Here is a 20,535-nt window from a genome sequence, read left to right on the forward strand (position 1 = left end):
ACAAAGAGGAAGACTTACAAATAACTTCAATTTATTTCACAGGATAGGTAACAAGTATAATTTTAAAATTAATTTAGGGTTGGAAAGAAGATAGAAATAATATTCTCAGTGGAAAGAAAGAATAGGCTGAAGCATTAAGAAAAAGTATTGGGTAAACAGGCAATTTCAATATATCTTGAGGGAGAACACGACTAAATAAAATGGGCATTAGCCTTGGAAAAGACAGGATTTGCGTGCCCAAAAGGTTAACACTATGTTCTTTCTTACCATCCCCTTCTAGGACTTTGCAAACCTGATTTTTTAATGGTCAAAGCAACATTCATTCTGGGTAGTTCATAATTATTTCTCACCTACCTCTACATACTATTATCTAGCAATAGAATTCTTGCCAAGGTTTTGGGTCTTGGTGCAGACAATCTGCTCTCAACTTCCTGTAATCACAGTCATCGCAAATTTGACACCCTATCAGTAAGATTATTCAAAACTATTCACTTGTTTCTTAACCTTGTATCTAGATTATCTGTGACCAATCTACTGACATTTAGAATATCTTTTCTATCTGTGCTCAGTATTCACTTTACTAATTCATCTGCTCATGACTCCTAACACTCTAACACAGTAGAGTTTATTAGTTTCCTTCTATTAAAGACCTTAAAAGAAATTTTAAGTAGGTTCAACTTTTTAAATTCAGTTTTATTTTTTCTTTCTTCAATTTAAATTGCTGTTAATAGAAGCAATAACACTTTTCATCTCTCTCTGGGAAGGTGGACATGCTTACCAGTCTTTCCCAGTCTTGGATTTTCTGATCTCTAAGCTTCCTTTTCAATCTTCTCTTCCCACTGTCATTCTTTCCAATGCCTCTTTTACTACATTTACATTCCAACTCCTGCTCTTTCCACCATCTTCCAGTTCCTTTGCCTCATAACATGGCATTTACATAATTTCTTTCACTGCAAAAAGGGGAACCAGCCCCCCACCCCTCCAAACTAAGCCAAAACCAATTTCTCCTTCTGAAGGCTTGATTTACTTCCACTTTTGCTGCTCCTCATATTTCATTGTTAGAGCATGCACTCTGGCTATCCTCCACCTACTGCCTCAGCAACACCAACCAGATCAGTTCAGTGTCTCTTATAATTAGTTCTGATTTGTATTTATCTTTGTTCTTCTTTCACTTCTTTAGACATTATTCAAATGTTCGTAGAATCATAGAATGGTTTGGGTTGGAAGGGACATTCCAAGACCATCTAGTCCAGCCCTCTTGCCTTGGGCACGGACATCTTCCACTAGACCAGGTTGGTCAAAGCCCCGTCCAACCTGACCTTTGAACGCTTTCCAGTGAAGGGGCATCCACAACTTCTCTGGGCAACCTGATCCAGTGTATCACCACCCTCATTGTAAAAAATTTCTTCCTCATGTCCAATCTAAACCCACCCTCTTTCAGTGTAAAACCATTGCCCCTTGTTTTGTCACTACAGGCCCTAGTAAAAAGTCTCTCTCCATCTTTCTTATAGACCCCCTTTAAGTACTGAAAGGCTGCAATACGGCCTACCCAGAGCCTTCTCTTCTCCAGGCTGAACAACCCCAACTCTCTCAGCCTTTCTTTGTAACAGAGGTGTTCCAGCCCTCGGACCATTTTCGTGTCCCTCCTCTGGACCTGCCCTAACACGTCCATGTCTTTCTTGTACTGAGGACCCCAGAGCTGGATGCAGTACTCCAGGTGGGGTCTCACCAGAGCGGAGCAGAGGAGCAGAATCCCCTCCCTTGACCTGATGGCCGCAATTCTTTCGATGCAGCCCAGGATACACTTGGCTTTCTGGGCTACAAGCGCACGTTGCCGGCTCATATCCAATTTTTCATCCATCAGTATCCCCAAGTCCTTCTCCACAGGGCTGTTCTCAATCCTTTCATTCCCCAGCCTGTATTGATACCGGGGTTTGCCCCAACCCAGGTGCAGGACCTTGCACTTGGCCTTGTTGAACCTCATGAGGTTCACATAGGTCCAGTTCTCAAGCTTGTCCAGGTCCCTCTGAATGGCATCCTGTCCCTCAGGTGTGTTAACCGCACCACTCTGCTTGGCATCATCTGCAAATTTGCTGAGGGTGCACTTGATCCCACTGTCTACGGGGAAAGTACAGCTTTTAATTTTTCTCTTGATCTTATTGCATATACCAAATGGCATCAAAAGTACTTTCTTTCCTTTTCCCTGTACAACTAAAGATTTTGCATCAGCTTTTTTTTATTTATTTGCTTGATTATAACACCATTTCCAGATTTTTCAAGTACTACTATTTCCCCACATTAATGCACTCAAAATATGTCTCCTAAAACATCACTGTCCTTTATTATTAGCACATCAGCTACACTGATCCTTCACTTAGTCTTCCTCCTCTGTTAATTAATTATTCTGAAATATGATAGTTCTCTGTATGTGGTGCGGCATGGAATTGCATTTGACAATGGTCCAGCAAAAAAACTCAGTGTGTTAAGTTATGTGATAACAGTTTGTCTGCACACCCACAACAGAGCTCAGAAAGACAATGGCAGGATGGGAAGCCCAAACGATACTCTGCCGAGCTACACCCTGACCCATTCACAGAAGCCATCAGCCCATCAAAGGCCCATCTGCACAGGCTGAGGAGCACAGGGATGCACCATGGCAGATGGGAACCCAAATCAAGGGGTTCTCAACACCCAAATCTGGGCCCCTGCCAGGGCTGTCCCAGCAAAGCTATCAGCCCCATTGTCCGGGCATGAAACTCATTACAATGAGTCATCCAGATTTCTCTGGATCACCTTCTGGACTAAGGGTGGCAGGGTATGGGGGGGAGTGGAGGTTGCTGCCAGGGGTTGGACACATTATGGGATGCAGGGGAAAGCCATTTGGGATCACACAGGACTTACTATGGGATGTTTAGGGTAGGAACCAGAAGCAGGAAAAGAGAGGGGTGTAGGTGATTTGGGGAGGAACGAGTGCGGGAAATAGGGGGTAAGAGGTATAAAAATGGTCAGTTGTGTGTAAATAGCTGGCTGGTCAATAAGCTTGTCTGGCAATGCCCTGCACCTGATCAATGCAGTTTGCTCTATCTTCTTAAATTCCTTTCTCTTTCCTGGAAGAGAGGCTGTCTATTCTGTCTGCATGTGTGTATGCAGGTGTGAATGCCACCAACTGGAGTCAGATCACAGGTCAGAGGGCCTGTGTGTCCATGGTGCCAGCAACTGAAGAGAGTGCAGGTGTGCGAGTGAGTGTCTGATCCCTAGCAAAGATCAAGTGGCCTTGGAGCAACGGGGTGAGCAGGCCTCTAAGGACCAGCTCTGGGTGTGAGAGCACCTGTGTATCTCTAGGGGTGAGAACACTAGAGGCAGGGGGACAGAGGTCAGCTAAGGGACCTGGAAAGTCCTGGCCAGCTGTTTGCCTGCGTGATCTGTACCAGCAACTGGAATGGGGCTGCAGCCTTGGGGGCTTGTATATCCAAGAGCCAGCAGCTGAGGAGACTGGGATCAGACTGAGTGTCTGAGACCAGTTGCTGCAGGGATCCACCTTGTACATATGTATATATATTCTCATGAGTGGAGTTCTACCTTGCTCAGCCAGAGAAGGGAGCAGGATGAGGCTGTTGCTGCTACCTATGTTTGTGTGAGTGCTCCGAGTGCCTGTCTGTGATCCACATGGCCAGCCCTGTGTATATGTATATACGTAGTGTGTACATGTTTTCTGTAAGCATGTGCCTACTGAGAATACATCTTCAGCCTTGCTACTGGCTGGACCTGGGGACACAGAGTGGCAGCAGCCTCGCCCCTCTAGGGCTGTTGGATCCAGCATAATACATTTTCCTCTAACACAGTCTTTCTCAGTCATCATGCTTTACAGACTTTTCTTTTCCCAGTGGGAACCTAGATTTAAAGACCTCTCAAAAATTATGACAGTATGGAACTGACTGATAGGAAGCACCAAGATGTAACTGTAAACATGTATGGAAAGCCTATGGGAATGCAAATAGAAGAAAATGTCAGAATTCATTAAGTGTGTGCAAGAAGGGCAGGTTACCTGAAGGATTAGGATTTTGGAAAATAGGATAAGAGAAAGTACCTCATATAATTTATTTCGATATTCTGCCACAGACAGCTGGATATCATCAGCTAAAGGAAGAATCACATCATAATCCAGAGAGGGCTCCCTGGCAGGACAGTGAAATCTAAGAAGATGATAACACATAATGTAATTCACTAAGACTAAGAACAGCATCACAGATTAATATAATGTTAAAAAGGATTGTTACATCATCTAGTGTGACCTCTAGTGTAAATAGCATTAGAGAAAAATCAAGAATTAGCTTTGTCTTTTTTTTTTTTTTTTTTTCTATCATGCATATAAAGAAAACTTGTGCCAAGAGCAGGTCTATAACATCTCAGAAGACATCAGGGGAAACTGCACATTGGTATTACTCTCACCTTTTCACATAAGGATGCTGCAGAGCCTCCTCTGCTGTGAGTCGTTTATCAGGGTTAAATACTAAAAGTTTCTTCAGAAGATCCAAGGCAGGCAATGGAGTAGAGGATGGTAAAATCTCCTCAAATGTTACTCGCTGCCTAGAAGTCAGAAAACAATGATATAAGCTCCCAGTGTCTAATTTACAGTGAAGGCATGAATTACAGTCCTGGGAATCACAACAAGGTGACACCTGACTGTTTTTGAGCATTCACTCACAAATAGTGTGTCATAATCCTGGAACACTCTAAAGTATAGACCTGTGAGTATGTTAAAGTCTTTTACCCCTTTGATTAGGTTTGAATGCCTCCCTCCCTGCACTAGGAACCTACGTGAAGTGCCTAACTTGCAAGTCTAGCCTTTCTCTTGTTTCAGTGGAAAGAGTGAGAGATATCAGACAGTATCAGACACAGGGGAGTAATGAGTCCTCTGGACAACAAGTTCTTCTTTTGTTCTTTTGACAATGCAGGAAGCCCAAACTCCTAACTTGGATGTTTCAGTTGAACTGTTAAAGATCCCATGAATCCAGCCCTGAGACCGCAGAAATATATTTCTGTATAATTTGCAATGAGAAGTTTAAAAATCTGGTTTTGCATTTTGAAATCCTAAAGATAATAATTAACATAAGAAACATGCGAATATCTAATACATTTGAAAAATCAGTTTTAAAACACGATTCTTACTCATATTTTAAATAATTTTGTTACTCCATGACAACATTCTTTTAGTTTAGAAAAATGATCCATCACTGAACATAGCATTTGGACTGAGTGGCTCAGAAAAAAAAACTTTTCAGTTTTGAAGACTAAGATTTCACTTGCTCTTTTACCTAGCTGGAACTATCTATCAGAACTTAGCCACTTGACTTTCACATTTTTTGAGGCGAAAAAAAAAAAAAAAAAAAAAAAGATGACAACATCCAAAGAGTAGGGCTGTCAAATAAAAGTGCATTTCAGCCAGGAATGAATGGAGAGTTCCAGCTGTTGTCTCTCACTACTCAGAGAAGGGTTATAGAAATGAGAGAGCTCTTCTCAGAGGTGCTGTGGTGGGTTGACCCCCACTGGCAGCTAAGCCCCCACCCACTGCTGCTGCTCTTTGACATGCAGCAACCCTACAACAGACGGATTCACTAAGAGACTGCATGGGCAAGCTAGACAGCTGTTTAATCCTCTCTGTATCCATGGCAGCTACACCAAAAGCCCACTGGTACCCTTTTGGGTCCCTGAAGTAGCCTCTCCTGATGTAGTGCATGCCAAGGATGCACCGAGTCTCCACGTCAGTCACAATAGAATGCTTTTGCCACTTGTTGCTTGTTACGGTCACTTCAGCCTCCACCACAGATAACTGTTGGGATCATTCTGTCGCTCCAGAAATCCAGGTGGGTTCCATCCCCTTGTATCCTGATGGCATTAGGGTCACTGTGCACTGGTGTCCAGCAAAGCCTTATACTCCTGTGGGTACAATGTGCCAGACTATTGAATCCATACAGTCCAATAAACCCAAGTTATGCCTTTCCTCTGCCTGGCTGGAGGCATGGCCCATCTATTCCTGGTCAGAGCATTCATTACCCGACTCCTGTAATTGCAAACCAGGATCAGAAGTAGGATCAGTCCTTCCACTGCGTCTGGGCAATTGCTCAACAGCAATTGGAGCAGTCATCTTTCTGAACGGACCCTTTTTGGCTGCTGTTTTTCCTTGCAATTCACATACACAAGTTTCTAGGCTTGAGATAGATGCACTGTCCCACTTCCTCATGTCCTTCCCACTGTCATGCAGGTAGAACCACAAGGTGGCATGCATGGTTCCCTTTCCTTTGAGCAGAGAAAGGCTGACTCCATGTGACACTCTTGATAGCTAAGATGCCAACCTGTAAGGGTAAGGAGGAAAACATAACTCCCTTTGAATTTGCTGGAACTTTTGGGGCAGTTTTTCTACAGCTGAGATACAGGACCATAGGGTTGGGGAGGTAGAGAGATTCTCTTCGTATTGCCAGAGCTGGCCAGCCAGTCTGTCCACAGTTGGTGCCTCAATGTCTGTACAATTATTGTCAAGGTGCTGTCATACAATGTTGGTGTGCTCTGTACAAACGTTTGACCGTGTGCACTGGATTTCACCTGGATCTATGGAGCTCTGGTTATTGCCCAGGTTGCTGTAGATCACCTCCACCACCAATTCCCTAATGCTGGATATCTCCCTCAATGGTGATCCACTTGCCTCAGTAGTTTATAAGATCTTCCTTGAGGGGATACCTTGCCTTCATGCTCGACAGAAGTTGCCTCCAGAAGCCGCAGATCGTTGCCCCTTTTCTGATCCCTTCACCAGTTCCCCAGTCCTTAGCGAGAGATCCCAGTTGCTGGGCTTTCTTATCCTCTAATTCCTGACTCAGCACTGGGCCCAGTATCCTAGCATCATAGCAACCAAGTGATAATTTGCTCACCTAGATGACAGCTGTAATCTTTCCGCATATTTTGCGGCTTGTTCAGGGATAGGGACTGGGTGGTTTCTACACTCATTCATGATTTCTGTCTCCTCCCCCTCTTGTCCTTGTGGCTGCTCTACTGCAGAACTGTTTGCCTCTTCTGATTCTTCCTCCTGCTCCCTCTTAGAAGCTTCTTCCTCTCTTACAAACCAAACTGACTTCCTCTCCCACTGTTTAGGAGCAACTGTTATCCTCAAGGGTTGGTTCTCTGACTTAGCCACAGTGTCCATTTTTATGTCCTCAGATCCAGAGACCCTTTCACCCCGCTGAGATAGGTGTAGGCCAGGCCTCAGCACAGCGTGAGAAGTTGTGTCTCTTTGACATAGACAAGGCATTCTTTCTTCAGGTGTTTTGTCACTTCAACAGGATGCCACGCTTATTCAGGTGTGAAGTCTCACACCGTTGGATGTGAAAATTGCTCTAGGTACCTGCACAAATTCTCCTACACAACTTGTGACCCATGACCTGACTACCTCAGGGCACATCCCTGTGTGGCATTCACAAATAGTTGGTTATCCTTAGGAAAAGCCAGAATCGGATTCTTGACATATACCAATATAAGCATTCTAGTTACCCAAGGATGTTCAAGAAACTGAAGAGCTGTTGTAACAAGACAGAAAAACAATCAACCCCAGGAGAGAGGAAGGGGGAGGTACCATTCTTCATTTCCTCTACAAACTTGCTCTCAGATGAGAAGAGGAGAAATTGTTAATTTTCTCCATGGGATGGTTCCCAAAGTACTGGGACAGAACCAATGCAGGGCCTAAATACCAGATTAGGCTCAAGGCTAGTGCTTTTATCATAACTCTCCCAGGCAAAACACTAAAAAGTGCTAAACAGCACAGCAAGCTGCAAAAGCTGAAAGCAGCCATTACAAGCCCTCAAATTTGATGTGCAGCAAGAGAGGCAGCATGCCATGGAGCAGGTAAAGGAACAAATAAACCAGTGCTGAGAACAAATACATCAATATTATGACCAAAACCAGCTAAACAGGTGTAACTACTATAAAATCCTGTCTAGTACACTCCAATCAAATCTATTAAGATGTCGACACTTTGGCCCCATGCTGGACACCTAAAAGGACTCTGGTGGGTTGACTGCGGCTGACAGCTAAGACCTCATCCAGTCACTCACTCTCTCCCCCTCAGTAGCATGGGGGAGAGAATCGGAAGGGCAAAAGCAAGAAAAACTCATGGGTCAAGATAAAGACAGTTCAATAAGTGGAGGGGAAAAAAAGGGAAAAATGGAAAAAAAACCCCAAGCTGTGCAAAAGCAATCACTTACCACCAGCAGACCGATACTCAGCGAGTGTCTAAGCAATAGCTACTTTGGAGAAATTCCTCCCCACCCACTTTATTGCTGAGCATGACACTATATTATATGGAATATCATTTTGGTCAGAAGGGTCAGCTGTCCCAGCTGTGTTCCCTCACAGTCTCTTGCCAACCCTTAGCCTACTCACTGTGGGGGCAGAGCGAGAAACAGAGATAGCCTTGATGGCTGCTGTGCAAGCATTCTTAAGTAACAGCTGAAACACTGCTGTGTTATTAACAGTTTTGGTCACAAATATAAAACACAGCAGCATACAAGCTGCTGTGAAGGAAACTAACTCCATTCCAACCAAACCCAGTACAGGTGCACAGCAAAAGGATGAGAAGCAACATTCTCAAGTGCATCAAGGGAAATTCCTATGGGATACTGTGACCGTCCACTTCCTGCTGACAAGGTCAAACACACATGCTGTGCTGACAGTTGAATCAGCAGGGACAAAAGGGTCTCAGTTCCTCAGCTACCTGGCATAGATTGATACAGGAATCCTGGCACCCCTGAATGAAAGGGAATAATGCTCCAGGATGCCAGCTGAAAAAGTCAGCAAAAGTCATCATGAAAAGGCATATGCTATTCATGTGAACAGCAAGGGACCTGCTAGAGCTTATGGCTTGAGCCGCCCTAAGCTAAACCTATAAAAACCTATCAGTAAACATTCAGAGAACTCATACCACACATAGCTGGGCTATGCATATTGCAGACTCCCCAGTGAGAAGGGATGCCCACTGAGTATCATGGCAGATACAAGTGGAGAATACTTAGAGACTGGTGAGTAATTTGCTGTGGCCATAAGATAGTGTAAAAGCATTAAGTTTACTAATGTTTACTAATTAGATATGTAATAAATGCAGAATTATGGGGTAGTCTGTGTACATAACTGGAGGATCTGAAAGAACCGTGACAGATATAAGGAGGGGGGAAAAAAAAAAAAAAAAAAATCACAGTGAGAGTCATTAAGCAGCTGGAATGAGGCAGTCAGGCTGAACAGATTCGGGCTTTCCATGTGTGAACCAATGTCAGCAGATACCCAAATGACTCAGGATAGGAAAATATTCTAATTTTGAGAAAGTAAACATGACAATCACTTGGAATGTAGGCCCAACCTAATTTTTTTTTGTTATTCCCTGATTTTGTCATTGGTCTTCTCATCTTCTTTTTTTTTCTTTTTTTTTTAAACTTTACATCCCTTCCCTAGAGGTAGGTTGAATCTGCAGAGAGCAGAAGTAATTTCTATCAGTGAACACTGGAAGGTGAACTTCAGGGGAACTTTTAGTCAACGTCATACAGTAGACTGTTGACTTCTGAGACACACTGAACATTCAAGGCTTACCGGAAACTCATTCGGTTAATAACTGAGGCCCTGTAATCTGATTGCATAGCCAAAATATCTGCAATAATGAAAAGATACTGTTAATGCCAAGATTAGGATTACCAGAGCTACACAGTTTATGAAGGAAAGCAAATATTTGATATTAACATAGGAAATCATGCTAATAAAACTCAATGGGAGATCCTATGGAAGGGGGATGGAATATTTACTTAGAAATTTTCTAAGCTGATTTTCTCAATTCCTATTCATTCTGTCATAGATTTCATAAACTTGCATTCTTATACCCACATAAGCAGAAGCTCTAAGATATCCGAGGCCAAATGATCTGGCCAGGATCACTTGTGTGGGACACAGGGAACAAGGAATACCAGCTATTGATTTCCTCATCACATCCGCTGGGGTGACTGGTGATGATGAACTCTTTTCTGAACATATCTGTCATACTCTCAAAGAGTCAACAGATGCTATGGAATGTTTTTTTTTTTTTGCTTCAGAATCTTGCTTCTTTGGTCCCCGTAAATCCTAGGCAAAGTTGCTGCTCATAGGTTGGTTTTCCTTGTTTGCAATAATGTTTTGAACAAGTGCCTGTTTTCACTTGTTTGGCTAAAAGAAAAAGAAATTGTGCCTGTGATATGCTGCAACCTTGCAGCCATTGTCCTGTGGTAAGGATACAGGACCTTCTGCTACTGCGTCATTTGTCCTGTGGTCTTGTCTTAGACTGCAGACCTTCTGGTTCTGACATTATCAACACATTCCTCAATTGTATTGCTGAGAATGGAACAGCATTTTTTGTTATTAGTGCTGGCTGTTCTTCTAACTCCTGTTTTGGTGTTTTCACGCACACATTTCCATTCATATTTCATTCACAGTGACCAAATCTCTAATAAAAACTATAAGTAACTTTAAGCTCGAATGGAAATCTCCAAAACTGTGATGTCCTTAAACTGAAGGTAGTTACTTTTCTAAAAACTATTTGCTAGCTCAGTTAGAACATTGAATATTGTAAAACATAGAGCATATGTTAGAACATAGAATATTGTAAAAGTTTATAAAGTGTATGGGCTGTTAGACTGGAACTCATGGAAGACAATACTAATAATCATCACCATCCCCTCTTTTGGATTTAACATATTTTTACTCCAGCTTTCACTTCTGTGTTTAGATTTCCAGACCAAAAAGTCCAATTTACCTTTACTATGCAAATCCCACAGAAGTATTAAACTTCTGTTTTAAACTGTCATCCTCTTATAAATCTCAAAAATGTTTTGAAGGCCTGGTTCTTGTTTCTCATGTAATCAAGTATGGGCTTATTTTCCTCTGACACTAACATTTCACAATTAAGTCTTTAATTTCCTTGAAAATATGTTAGAATGACTCACAAGAGATACCTTCTTCCCTGATCCAGCTGGGCTGCTTTCTTTCACTCTTTTAATCTCTTCTCTAAATACCTTTTCCCGTAGAAGAGTCCTACCTTCTGGGGATGGGGCAGGAATGACCCTCAAGATCTGCTCTATTTGATTCACTGTTGATGTTCCAGGAAAAAGAGGTTTTCCAAGTAGCAGCTCTCCCAGAATACAGCCAATGCTCCACATGTCTACACCTTTAGTGTAACTACAAATACGAATAGAACAGAGTTAGGACTAAATCAATCAAATATTTTTCTGTACCTGGTATTCACATCATCTACATTGGCTTATTTTGCTAGAAAAACAAGCTTGATGACTCCTTGAATACGAATGCTCACAGGTTTTAATTATAAAGTGAATGAGATTCGGGAATCATGAAACTGGCAAGCATAAAACAGAAAGGAGATTTATCCTACTAGAAGCCTATTCTAGGAAACCATAAAAGGAAGTATATTAAAGATAAATGCCAGGACAAGGTAACATATACTTTTCATATGACCAACAGTGAAGATACAAGTTGCTGTTTGGAAACAGCTGACTTTTCAGGGCATAATGTATCTAGAAAGTAGTTACAATTACTTAAGCAAAGTAAATGCCAAACAAAGGGTAAATGACAGTTTGCAAAACATCCACATTTCAAATTTGGGATACTAACCCAACCTATATTTATTTTCTTTTCTGATCAATAAGATTTTGTATATTTAAGTCAAAAAAAGGACTAAGCCTGACCAACAGACAGCTGATTTAACATTTGATTACAGAATATTTTCTGAAGGTCTATCAAAAAACTCTCCTTAAACTTGGAGGAGAGGACTAAGGTACTCAACCAAATTTTGTAAAGATGAAGATTTAAGGGGAGAAAGGATGACAAACAGATGAGCTGATAATGTATGTAAATGGACAATCTAAGAAGCCAGGAAGGAAATGTACATGTAATGAGAGATTTTTATGTTGCAGAACTGGAGTTTAAATGCATATTGAGAAAATGGACTTCTGACATGACATTGCATCTGGTGACATCTAAAATGAAAAGACTTAAGACTTTTAGACAATAAATCTTCCCAGTGGTGAAGAAATTATAGAAACCCATCCGTTCACTCATATTAAGCAGTTACCTCCGAGAGGAAAGTAAGATCTCAGGGGCTCGGTACCAGCGTGTTGCCACATACTCTGTTAGAGCAGGGTTGCCTTGGTCCTCATTCATCTGACATAAAGAACGGGCCAGCCCAAAATCACAAAGTTTAACAAAGCAGTCTGCATCCAGCAAGATATTTGAAGGCTGAATTGAAAAAAGGAAAATTAATAAGCTTTTTACTCTTTGAATGGGAGAAGATTATTATCAAGGTTCTTTTGCTAGTCTCCCTTTTCATATTTTTCAATTTAGTGTTTAACAGAAATTTAGTGTTTAACAGAAAACTTGAGTGAAGGATAAAGACTATGACTGAAATATACCTTCTGATCTCTGTGAATAACATTTCCCGAGTGGATGAATTTAGTTGCCTTCAGGAGTTGGTAGAGAATGTAACACTTGTGGATATCTTTCAGCAAATTCCCCTTCTTAATCACAGCATGTAAATCTGTCTCTGTAATATATTACATCAGTAATAGATTTACATCAGTAAAGGATTACCCAGTTGTGAATATAAGTTCCTCAAAGCAAGGCCAGAATAGATCATAGTCAAAACTGTCATCTTTCAAGAGCATTCTCAACAGAAGTTAACACTGTAATTATTAATAGTACTGCAATCTCTCTATATTATCAGTTTGACTTGCAGCTCATGCTACAGTTACTGTTCTATTATTGCATACTATTGTTATAATAAAGTTGCACATAGTCTATTCCACATGCAACTCTTCTGTCTCTGCAAGACTTCTAATTTATTGCTCTCTGCCATCTTCATCTCAACCAGCCACTTTTCAAATAATTATTAGTCCTTTAAAAGTTTCACTGCTATTCCCATCTAATCACAACCGATATATATTAAAAAAAACTGTACTGCTCCTACTTATATGTCTACTTACATGAATATTCATGTAAATTATCAACACACTACTATCAAAGTAGGGAACAAAGGTAACTAACTCATAAGACAGACTGTATTTAAATGGCTGATGCAATGCTAAGTCTCACCCATGGACTCAAAGACGAGGTAGATGTCCTTGTTGTTCTGAGCTCGGATAACATCAAGCAGCTTGATGATATTTGGATGTTCTCCAAATTCCTGCGGAGGGAAGAGACCCAACTGTCAAAATCAAGTGTCTTGCTTGTGAATCATAAAAAAGGACAATAACTTATCGCATTTTGTATTATTGTCTAGAACAAATGTTAACATGCTATTTCCTTCATTATGTTTCTAATGAAATAAATAATAATAAAAAGGATTTAAACTTGCTCCACAGCATGAAACCAGCCAGTTAATCTAAAAACCCAAAATCTCTGTTGTCTGAGACATTAGTTCTAAAAATCCCTCCATACCATTGTCTGAATAAAATCCAGTCAACTTTACTCACCTCATATTTCCAACTGAACGCAAAGAAATATTGTGGCAGTGAAAACAGAACAAAGTTGCCATCAACGTTCATAACTAAAAAACCCAACCAAGCAAGAAGTGTCTATCTGAGGGTAGGCTGAAACACTACAGGCTGCATTGACTGAACTGACTGTAATTGGAGATCAGACAGTCAGCATACAAAGAGATACCTAAATACAGGTATCTTAAACTGTAGGTGAATTCTATCCTCACATTTGCAGACTGATGATACTGTCAAGATCATTTATTTCATCCTCAGTCTTAACAACTTTTATTTCCTATAGCTAACATTTCTGCGCAGCTAGAGGCACTGTGAACGCTTCACAATATGCCAACATTTTCATGAACTACCCCAAGTATAAAATTATAAATAGCTGCACCATAAAACCTATGCTTGTATCTAAAATACATAAATGGGTTTTTTGTTATTTGAACCAGTAATATAGACTCTTTATCTATTTCTATCACAAATTCAGTTATAAACAGTATCATAAATCATAATATCAAGCTATCTCCAGCAGAGTCTTACAACACCATCACTTTCCTAGACTCTGAGGCCAAGAAAAGAATTGGTTATGATGTACATCATCTAGAAAAATCCACAAACCAACACACTCGCCTGCAGCAACTCATGAAAATATACTTGCAAAGCAGTAATATACACCCAGGCCATCAAATACCTTTGCATTTATTCTGAGGACAATATTCAGAATGCCCATCCAAATAATCTAAAGAAAGCTTTTACCCAAAAAGGATATTTTTCCAGAGATGCAGATCAGTCTTGACAGTGTTACTTGAGTATTGTTTAAGAACTTACTTCACACTGAAGGAAAACCCCATTGTCTCACCCTGTCTTGCCCTGGAACTGATAATGGAAAGTTATGAAAAAGTTTCAACCTATACTAAAAAAAAATCCTACCTTGAAAAAAAATCTTGTCAGAGCCAGTGCTACTTATCTTTGCTTACAGAACAATGCTCTCACTAAAGTAATTACCAAAAATAACATTCTAAAATGTGGTCCAAAATACAGCAAATGGATGTGCAGCCATACTGAACTATAAGCATAAAAACTGCAAGCAGCATAATGAGCAGCATACTATGTATTACCCAGAAGAAAATAATCAAAATGCCTAGATTCTACATCAACACTTCTCAATTAAAATAAACTTCATCCAGTCCATCAAATGCCCTTATGATAAACATACAGATTAAACTCAGCAATCATTATGCACAGGAAGGAATTTGCACAGACAAGCAAATTAAGACAAACATCCAGTCACCAATGAAAGAGTATTTCTTACGTCTTTCCCTTTTTGATCTCTCAGTCCTGAACCTCAACAAAGAGCTATAAAATACCTTAAAAAATAGGGGGGGAACTAAAATTCTTAAGTCTATTGAGCATCTAAAGTCATGAAAGTAAGGGCTTAATGGCACATTAACCTCCCTCCCCCAAAATGACTCATCCTTTCCTTCAGGAGAAATATCCTTCTTTTTCTTCTCCCAACTCCTCCTCCACCCATCTACTCCACAAGTGCTATACCTTCAGAGACGATCTAACCTACAGGTAATTAACTTCTAAGGAATTGTTCTTATACGTTTTTAGCTCTTAAGTTTGCAGCTTCTATTTCAGGCTTAAAGAATGATAAAAAAGTAAAAAAACCCCATCTCTTTCCTACTTAAACTTGACAGTCTTAGGAAATACCTCTTCCTATGAGCCCTGCCTTCCTTGTGTCCTTAGAAAATCATAGTTATAACAACATTATCACTATTCAAAAACATTGATGTTTCTACATGGTAAGTCTGTGGAGTAATGGACAGGTAATCTTAATGCCACTGCTAAGGTAATAAGGCGTAGTGTGGGGTCAATTATATCAAAACAAAAGCAGCCTTAAGTAATTCCATACAGAACATTTATCTTAGTTTTGCTTTGATTATTTCAAGTGGTCAAGTTATTTCCCACATGACAGAGGAAGAAAATTTTGGCATGTAAATTCTCTTCTACAACCCAGTCCCACCTCCCAATCATGGCATTTAAAATTTAAGAAAAATGCTTTCTGTCCACAAATATGTAAAAAGTGACAGTATCCTAGAGTACACATACTGCTAAAAATGGTGAAAGGACAGAGCATGTCTCAAAGAAAAAATAAGACCAACTCTCCATTTCATTCAGGTGTTTTTGCTCAGTGATGGAAAGACTGTTTGCCAAGATGGTGCAGAAAAGAAGTGAATAGAATTGTCAGCAATGATCAGCACATTTTGAAAAAGAATGGGAAGAAAATATGTGAACAATATCAGAGATAATTAAAAATCAGAGGAAGGGGAAAAATGGATGTTACCTGCAGGAACATAATCTCTCGAAATGTTCTCTGGAAATAAAAAAAAAAAAGTTTATTGTCACCTCAACAGAATGACTGAACAGAATATGGACTTCCAATGAGAGGGCTAAATCCATTCTAATCTCTAAAGCAGAGGAAACCCTTACATGGTAGACTGGCTAGGAAAAACCCAGTTGCTCAGTAGAGAGTCACAAGTGTGCTCTGTGTGCATAGGCACTATAGCATAACAACATAAGGGAGAATCAAATTGTGCATGCCTATAAAGACACTTTTTCCTCAGGGACATCAAACAGTATTTTGTAGATGCCATGATATAACAAAGCTTGACATTTATTGCTCCCTTTTATCCTAGTATAGCTGTAGACTGTATCACTACATGCATAATTGTCAAATAACTAACATCTTTCAGAGATATAAATCCTGAAAATATCTATGAACACCCACCACATCTTTCAGGACATGTTAGAACAACAATTTCTCACCTGAGCATCTGTTCTGTTCCTGAAAGCATCAAAAATCTTTTTAACAGCAACTATTTCTCCTGTCCTGCGATCGACTGCTTTCCATACAATGCCATAAGCCTAGGGAGAAAAAAGGACAGATGAAGTGTACTATGACATCTTAGGCACAGTTCAGACCTTCAGGGTTGTTTTGGGTTTGTGTAGAGGGGTTTTGGTAGCAGGGGAGGGGCCTGCAGGGGTGGCTCCTGTGAGAAGCTGCTAGAAGCTTCCCTGGCTCCAAGTCAGACCCGCCTCTGGCCAAGGCCGACTCGATCAGCCACAGTGGTGGCAACTCTGGGAGAACACATTTAAGAAGGGAAACCTGCAGTGGGAGAGGAGATTGGAATGTGAGAGAAAACCCTGTGCGGATACCCAAGTCAGTGAAGAAGGAGGGGGAAGAGTTGTGCTGGAGGAGGTGGTGCCCCTGCAGCCCATGAAGGCAAAGCCCCTGCAGCCCACGGAGGTGAACGGGAGTAGATGCCCACCTGCAGCCCATGGAGGACCCCATGCCAGAGCAGTCGGATGCCCCTGCAGATGGCTGTGACTCCATGGTAAAGCCTGTGCTAGAGCAGCCTGTGCCTGAAGATCGGCCCACAGAAAGGACCTATGCCAGAGAAGTTCGTGAAGGACTGTCTCCGGTGGGAGGGACCCCATACTAGAGCAGGGGAGGAGTGAGTAGTCCTCCCCCTGAGGAAGGAGAGGCAGAGACAATGTGTGGCAAACTGACTGCAACCCCCATTCCCTGTCTGGCTGCGCCGTGCGCTGCTGGAGGGGAAGAGGTAGAGAAAACTGGGAGCAGAGTTGAGGCGGGAAGGGTGGGGGGAAGGTGTTTTAAGATTTGGGTTTTACTTCTCATTATCCTTGGTTTGATTTGATTTGTAGTAAATTAAATTGATGTTGTTTCTTCCCCAAGCTGAGCCTGTCTTTTGCCCGTGACCATAAGTGGTGGGCGATCCATCCCTGTCCTTGTCTTGACCCATGAACATTTCTTTGTATTTTCTCCTCCTCATTCCGCCAGGGCTGGGGTGAGGAGGAGTGAGCAAGCGGCTTCGTGGTGCTTTGTTACTGGCTGGGCTTAAACCACGACAAGTATGGAAGTAGAACATACTAAATAGAGAGACTGAAGGAAGAGGTAATTACCAGCTACCTAGAAGAAAGAGAGGTTAGGCCAATGAGCAATACCTGGTTGAGTCATGGACTAAGAATGTCTACACTGAGTCCGACCAAAGGTCCACAAGGTCAAGCATCCTGGACCCCAAAGCAGCCAATAGCAGATGTACATGCTCATTAAGTTCAGCAAGGTGAAGTGCAAGGTCCTTCACCTGGATTGATGCAATCCCCAGTATCAACAGAGGCTGGGGGATGACAGGATTCAGAGCAGGCCTGCGGAGAAGGACTTGGGGATACTGGTGGATGAAAAGCTGGACACAAGCCAGCAATGTGTGCTTGCAGCCCAGAAATCCAAGTGTATCCTGGGCTGCATCGAAAGAATTGCGGCCATCAGGTCAAGGGAGGCGATTCTGCCCCTCTGCTCCGCTCTGGTGAGACCCCACCTGGAGTACTGCGTCCAGCTCTGGGGTCCCCAGTATAAGAAAGACATGGACTTGTTAGGGCAGGTCCAGAGGAGGGACACGAAAATGGTCCGAGGCCTGGAACGCCTCTGTTATGAAGAAAGGCTGAGAGAGTTGGGGTTGTTCAGCCTGGTGAAGAGAAGGCTCTGGGTAGACCTTACTGCGGCCTTTCAATACGTAAAGGGGGCTTACAAGAAAGATGGAGAGAGACTTTTTACCAAGGCCTGTAGTGACAGTATCATAGAATCATAGAATAATTTAGGTTGGAAAAGACCTTTAAGATTATGGTGTCCAACCGTTAACCTAACACTGCCAAGTCCACCACTAAACCATGTCCCTAAGTGCCACATCTACACGTCTTTTAAATACCTCTAGGGATGGTGACTCAACCACTTCCCTGGGCAGCCTGTTCCAATGCTTGATAACCCTTTTGGTGAAGAAATTTTTCCTAGTATCCAACCTAAGCCTCCTCTGGCACAACTTGAATCCATTTCCTCTCGTCCTATTACTTGTTACTTGGGAAAAAAGAAAAGAGACATCCCAACTGCCAACAGTGTAGCATTATAGCACTTACTCGAGACACTTCTACGCCAACTGTTTATACTTCCTGATGCACGGCAAAGGACCTGAACCCAGGATCACATGTATTCTTGGGAAGTCTGCCTTGATGTCGCTATCTGACTATTTAAGCATGAAAATCACTCAATATCACACATTATAGCTGTTTTACTTTGTATGAGTATTTAAACATTAACTGGGCATTTCTGAGTGAGAAATGACCCCATTGTGCAGATGTAAGGCATCTCCTAGAATGACCTAAAAATAAGAAAACTGGATCTGTACCACAAGGGAGACTGAGTAATCACCATTTGCAAGTATCACATAGTCATCTGAATAGGGAATATTCGGGTAGAAGTTCCCATTCCCTTAGTGAAAAAAAGAACTCTTTGAATTCCCTCACTATACAGGAACAGCTTATCTCCTTTGCTGCTGCACTTCTCTGTTCTATTTTTTGGGCAGTCCTCACATGTTTCAGGGACTCCAAGAGCCTTTTAAGTGCTCAGGTACGTGCATCAGCTGTGTACATACACAATACATACAGAACTTTCTGCATACAAGAGGCAGAAAACACAGATATTTAGGAGGCTGGAACCACTTGAATTAAGAGCTCGACTAGTAGTTTTGATAATGTCAGTGATGCCTACATGATGGACCTGAAGCCACTAAAGTCCTTTCAAGACCTGAATGTATGTAGTTATGTTTGTGAAACAGTCTCCAAATAGAACTCTCAATTTGATATTTCAGATGAAAGAATAATGTCATTCTGTTCAAAGAACCTAGCATGTTAAAAGATGTAATACATTACATTCAGTCAAAGGGAGAAAGCTGATAACTAGTAACAAGATGGCAGCAAACCTTGCAAGTCAGAGCCAAACTTAGAATTAAATATAGCCATAAGAACGATCAGTGTGAATTCAAAAGGAGAAAACCAAAACATTGTCTTAGAGGATAATGAAGAAATTGAGCCTCTCTCAAGTGGCCCCTTGTAATTGCACATGAAATACTTAACTAGTATTAACACAACTAAACAAAGGCAAAGAGCTGCCAGAATAGAAAAGCAGATAATCAGGAAGGGTTTAGAGGCTGCCTGAGGAAAAAGATCTTAGAAATTAACGTTGGCTCACATATAAAAATACATGATTTAATGGGGAAAAATTACTTGATGCAGCACAATACTTGAAGTAATGGGGTTACAGTAAATGTGAAAGAATCTGGCAGGCACAAACAGATAGACTTTGAGACTCAGATTAATTTAGCTATAAACCAGGTGTACATGCAAGGTCGGTGCTTTGTGTGGCAGCTCTCCAGTTAATTACAGGGAAAAAAACTGATGGGGAATCTAAAGGTATTTTCAGTTCCACATACTACGTTGTAACACTTACCTTCCTCTGAAATCTAGCTGCGAAGCAACTATAAGAAGTCACAGAAAGTTATCAGGCTACGATTAACGATCTTTTTTCTCTATTAGGCATAATAAATATTTCAGAGTCCAGTTTTTCTTCGGCTCTATAAGCTCTCAGACCTCCAGCACTAGACGCGGCTCAGGTCGGCGGCCCGCGGCAGGGACCGGGAGACCGCAGACAAAGGCGCCGCCGGGACGATCCGCAGGGCAGCGCCGGACCCCGCCGCCCGGCTCCCCGAGCTCCCGAGGCCTCCCCAGGGCACTCACCCCCTTGCCCAGGCGCCTCTTGATCTCATACTTCTGGGAGACGAGGGCCTCCACCTCCGGCACGCTCATGGCAGGCAAGCTGAGGCGGCGGGCGCCGCGCCCGGCGAGCGGACGAGCGCCCCGCCGCACGGCACGCTAGGCTGCGCGCGGCGCTCTTCCCGTTGCCTTCTGCTGCTATGGAAACAGCCCCGCCGCACGACGCGTGCGCCAAGCGGCTCCAGGCTGCGCAGGCGCACAGCGTGACGCTGGGCCTACCGCGGGTCGCGGCCGGAGGCGCTGCTGCGGCCTTTCCTCCTTCTCTTTCCCCGTCGGGCGCTCTGCTCCGCTCCGCTCCGCT

At 42.2% G+C, this 20,535-nt stretch overlaps 1 protein-coding gene across 3 annotated transcripts in view; it reads right to left on the minus strand.

Annotated features, from left to right (window-relative positions):
* Positions 1-20,388, minus strand: part of MAPK15 (mitogen-activated protein kinase 15) — a 26,504-nt gene extending 6,116 nt beyond the window's left edge. For 2 of the 3 annotated variants that reach the window (XM_069780363.1, XM_069780361.1), the window contains exons 1-10: positions 20,199-20,388; positions 16,380-16,478; positions 15,898-15,927; positions 13,162-13,252; positions 12,483-12,613; positions 12,146-12,309; positions 11,096-11,235; positions 9,625-9,682; positions 4,450-4,587; positions 4,088-4,193 (exon numbers count right to left, since the gene is read on the minus strand). In XM_069780363.1, coding sequence (XP_069636464.1) covers positions 4,088-4,193; positions 4,450-4,587; positions 9,625-9,682; positions 11,096-11,235; positions 12,146-12,309; positions 12,483-12,613; positions 13,162-13,252; positions 15,898-15,927; positions 16,380-16,478; positions 20,199-20,267 — 1,026 coding nt within the window. In that variant the 5' untranslated portion in view covers positions 20,268-20,388. The remainder of the gene's footprint in view (positions 1-4,087; positions 4,194-4,449; positions 4,588-9,624; positions 9,683-11,095; positions 11,236-12,145; positions 12,310-12,482; positions 12,614-13,161; positions 13,253-15,897; positions 15,928-16,379; positions 16,479-20,198) is intronic. The other variant, XM_069780362.1, reaches the window with a different exon arrangement.
* Between the last annotated feature and the right edge of the window lie 147 nt (positions 20,389-20,535).

Source organism: Haliaeetus albicilla, chromosome 3, assembly GCF_947461875.1.
Source record: "Haliaeetus albicilla chromosome 3, bHalAlb1.1, whole genome shotgun sequence".
NCBI classification, from domain to species: domain Eukaryota; kingdom Metazoa; phylum Chordata; class Aves; order Accipitriformes; family Accipitridae; genus Haliaeetus; species Haliaeetus albicilla.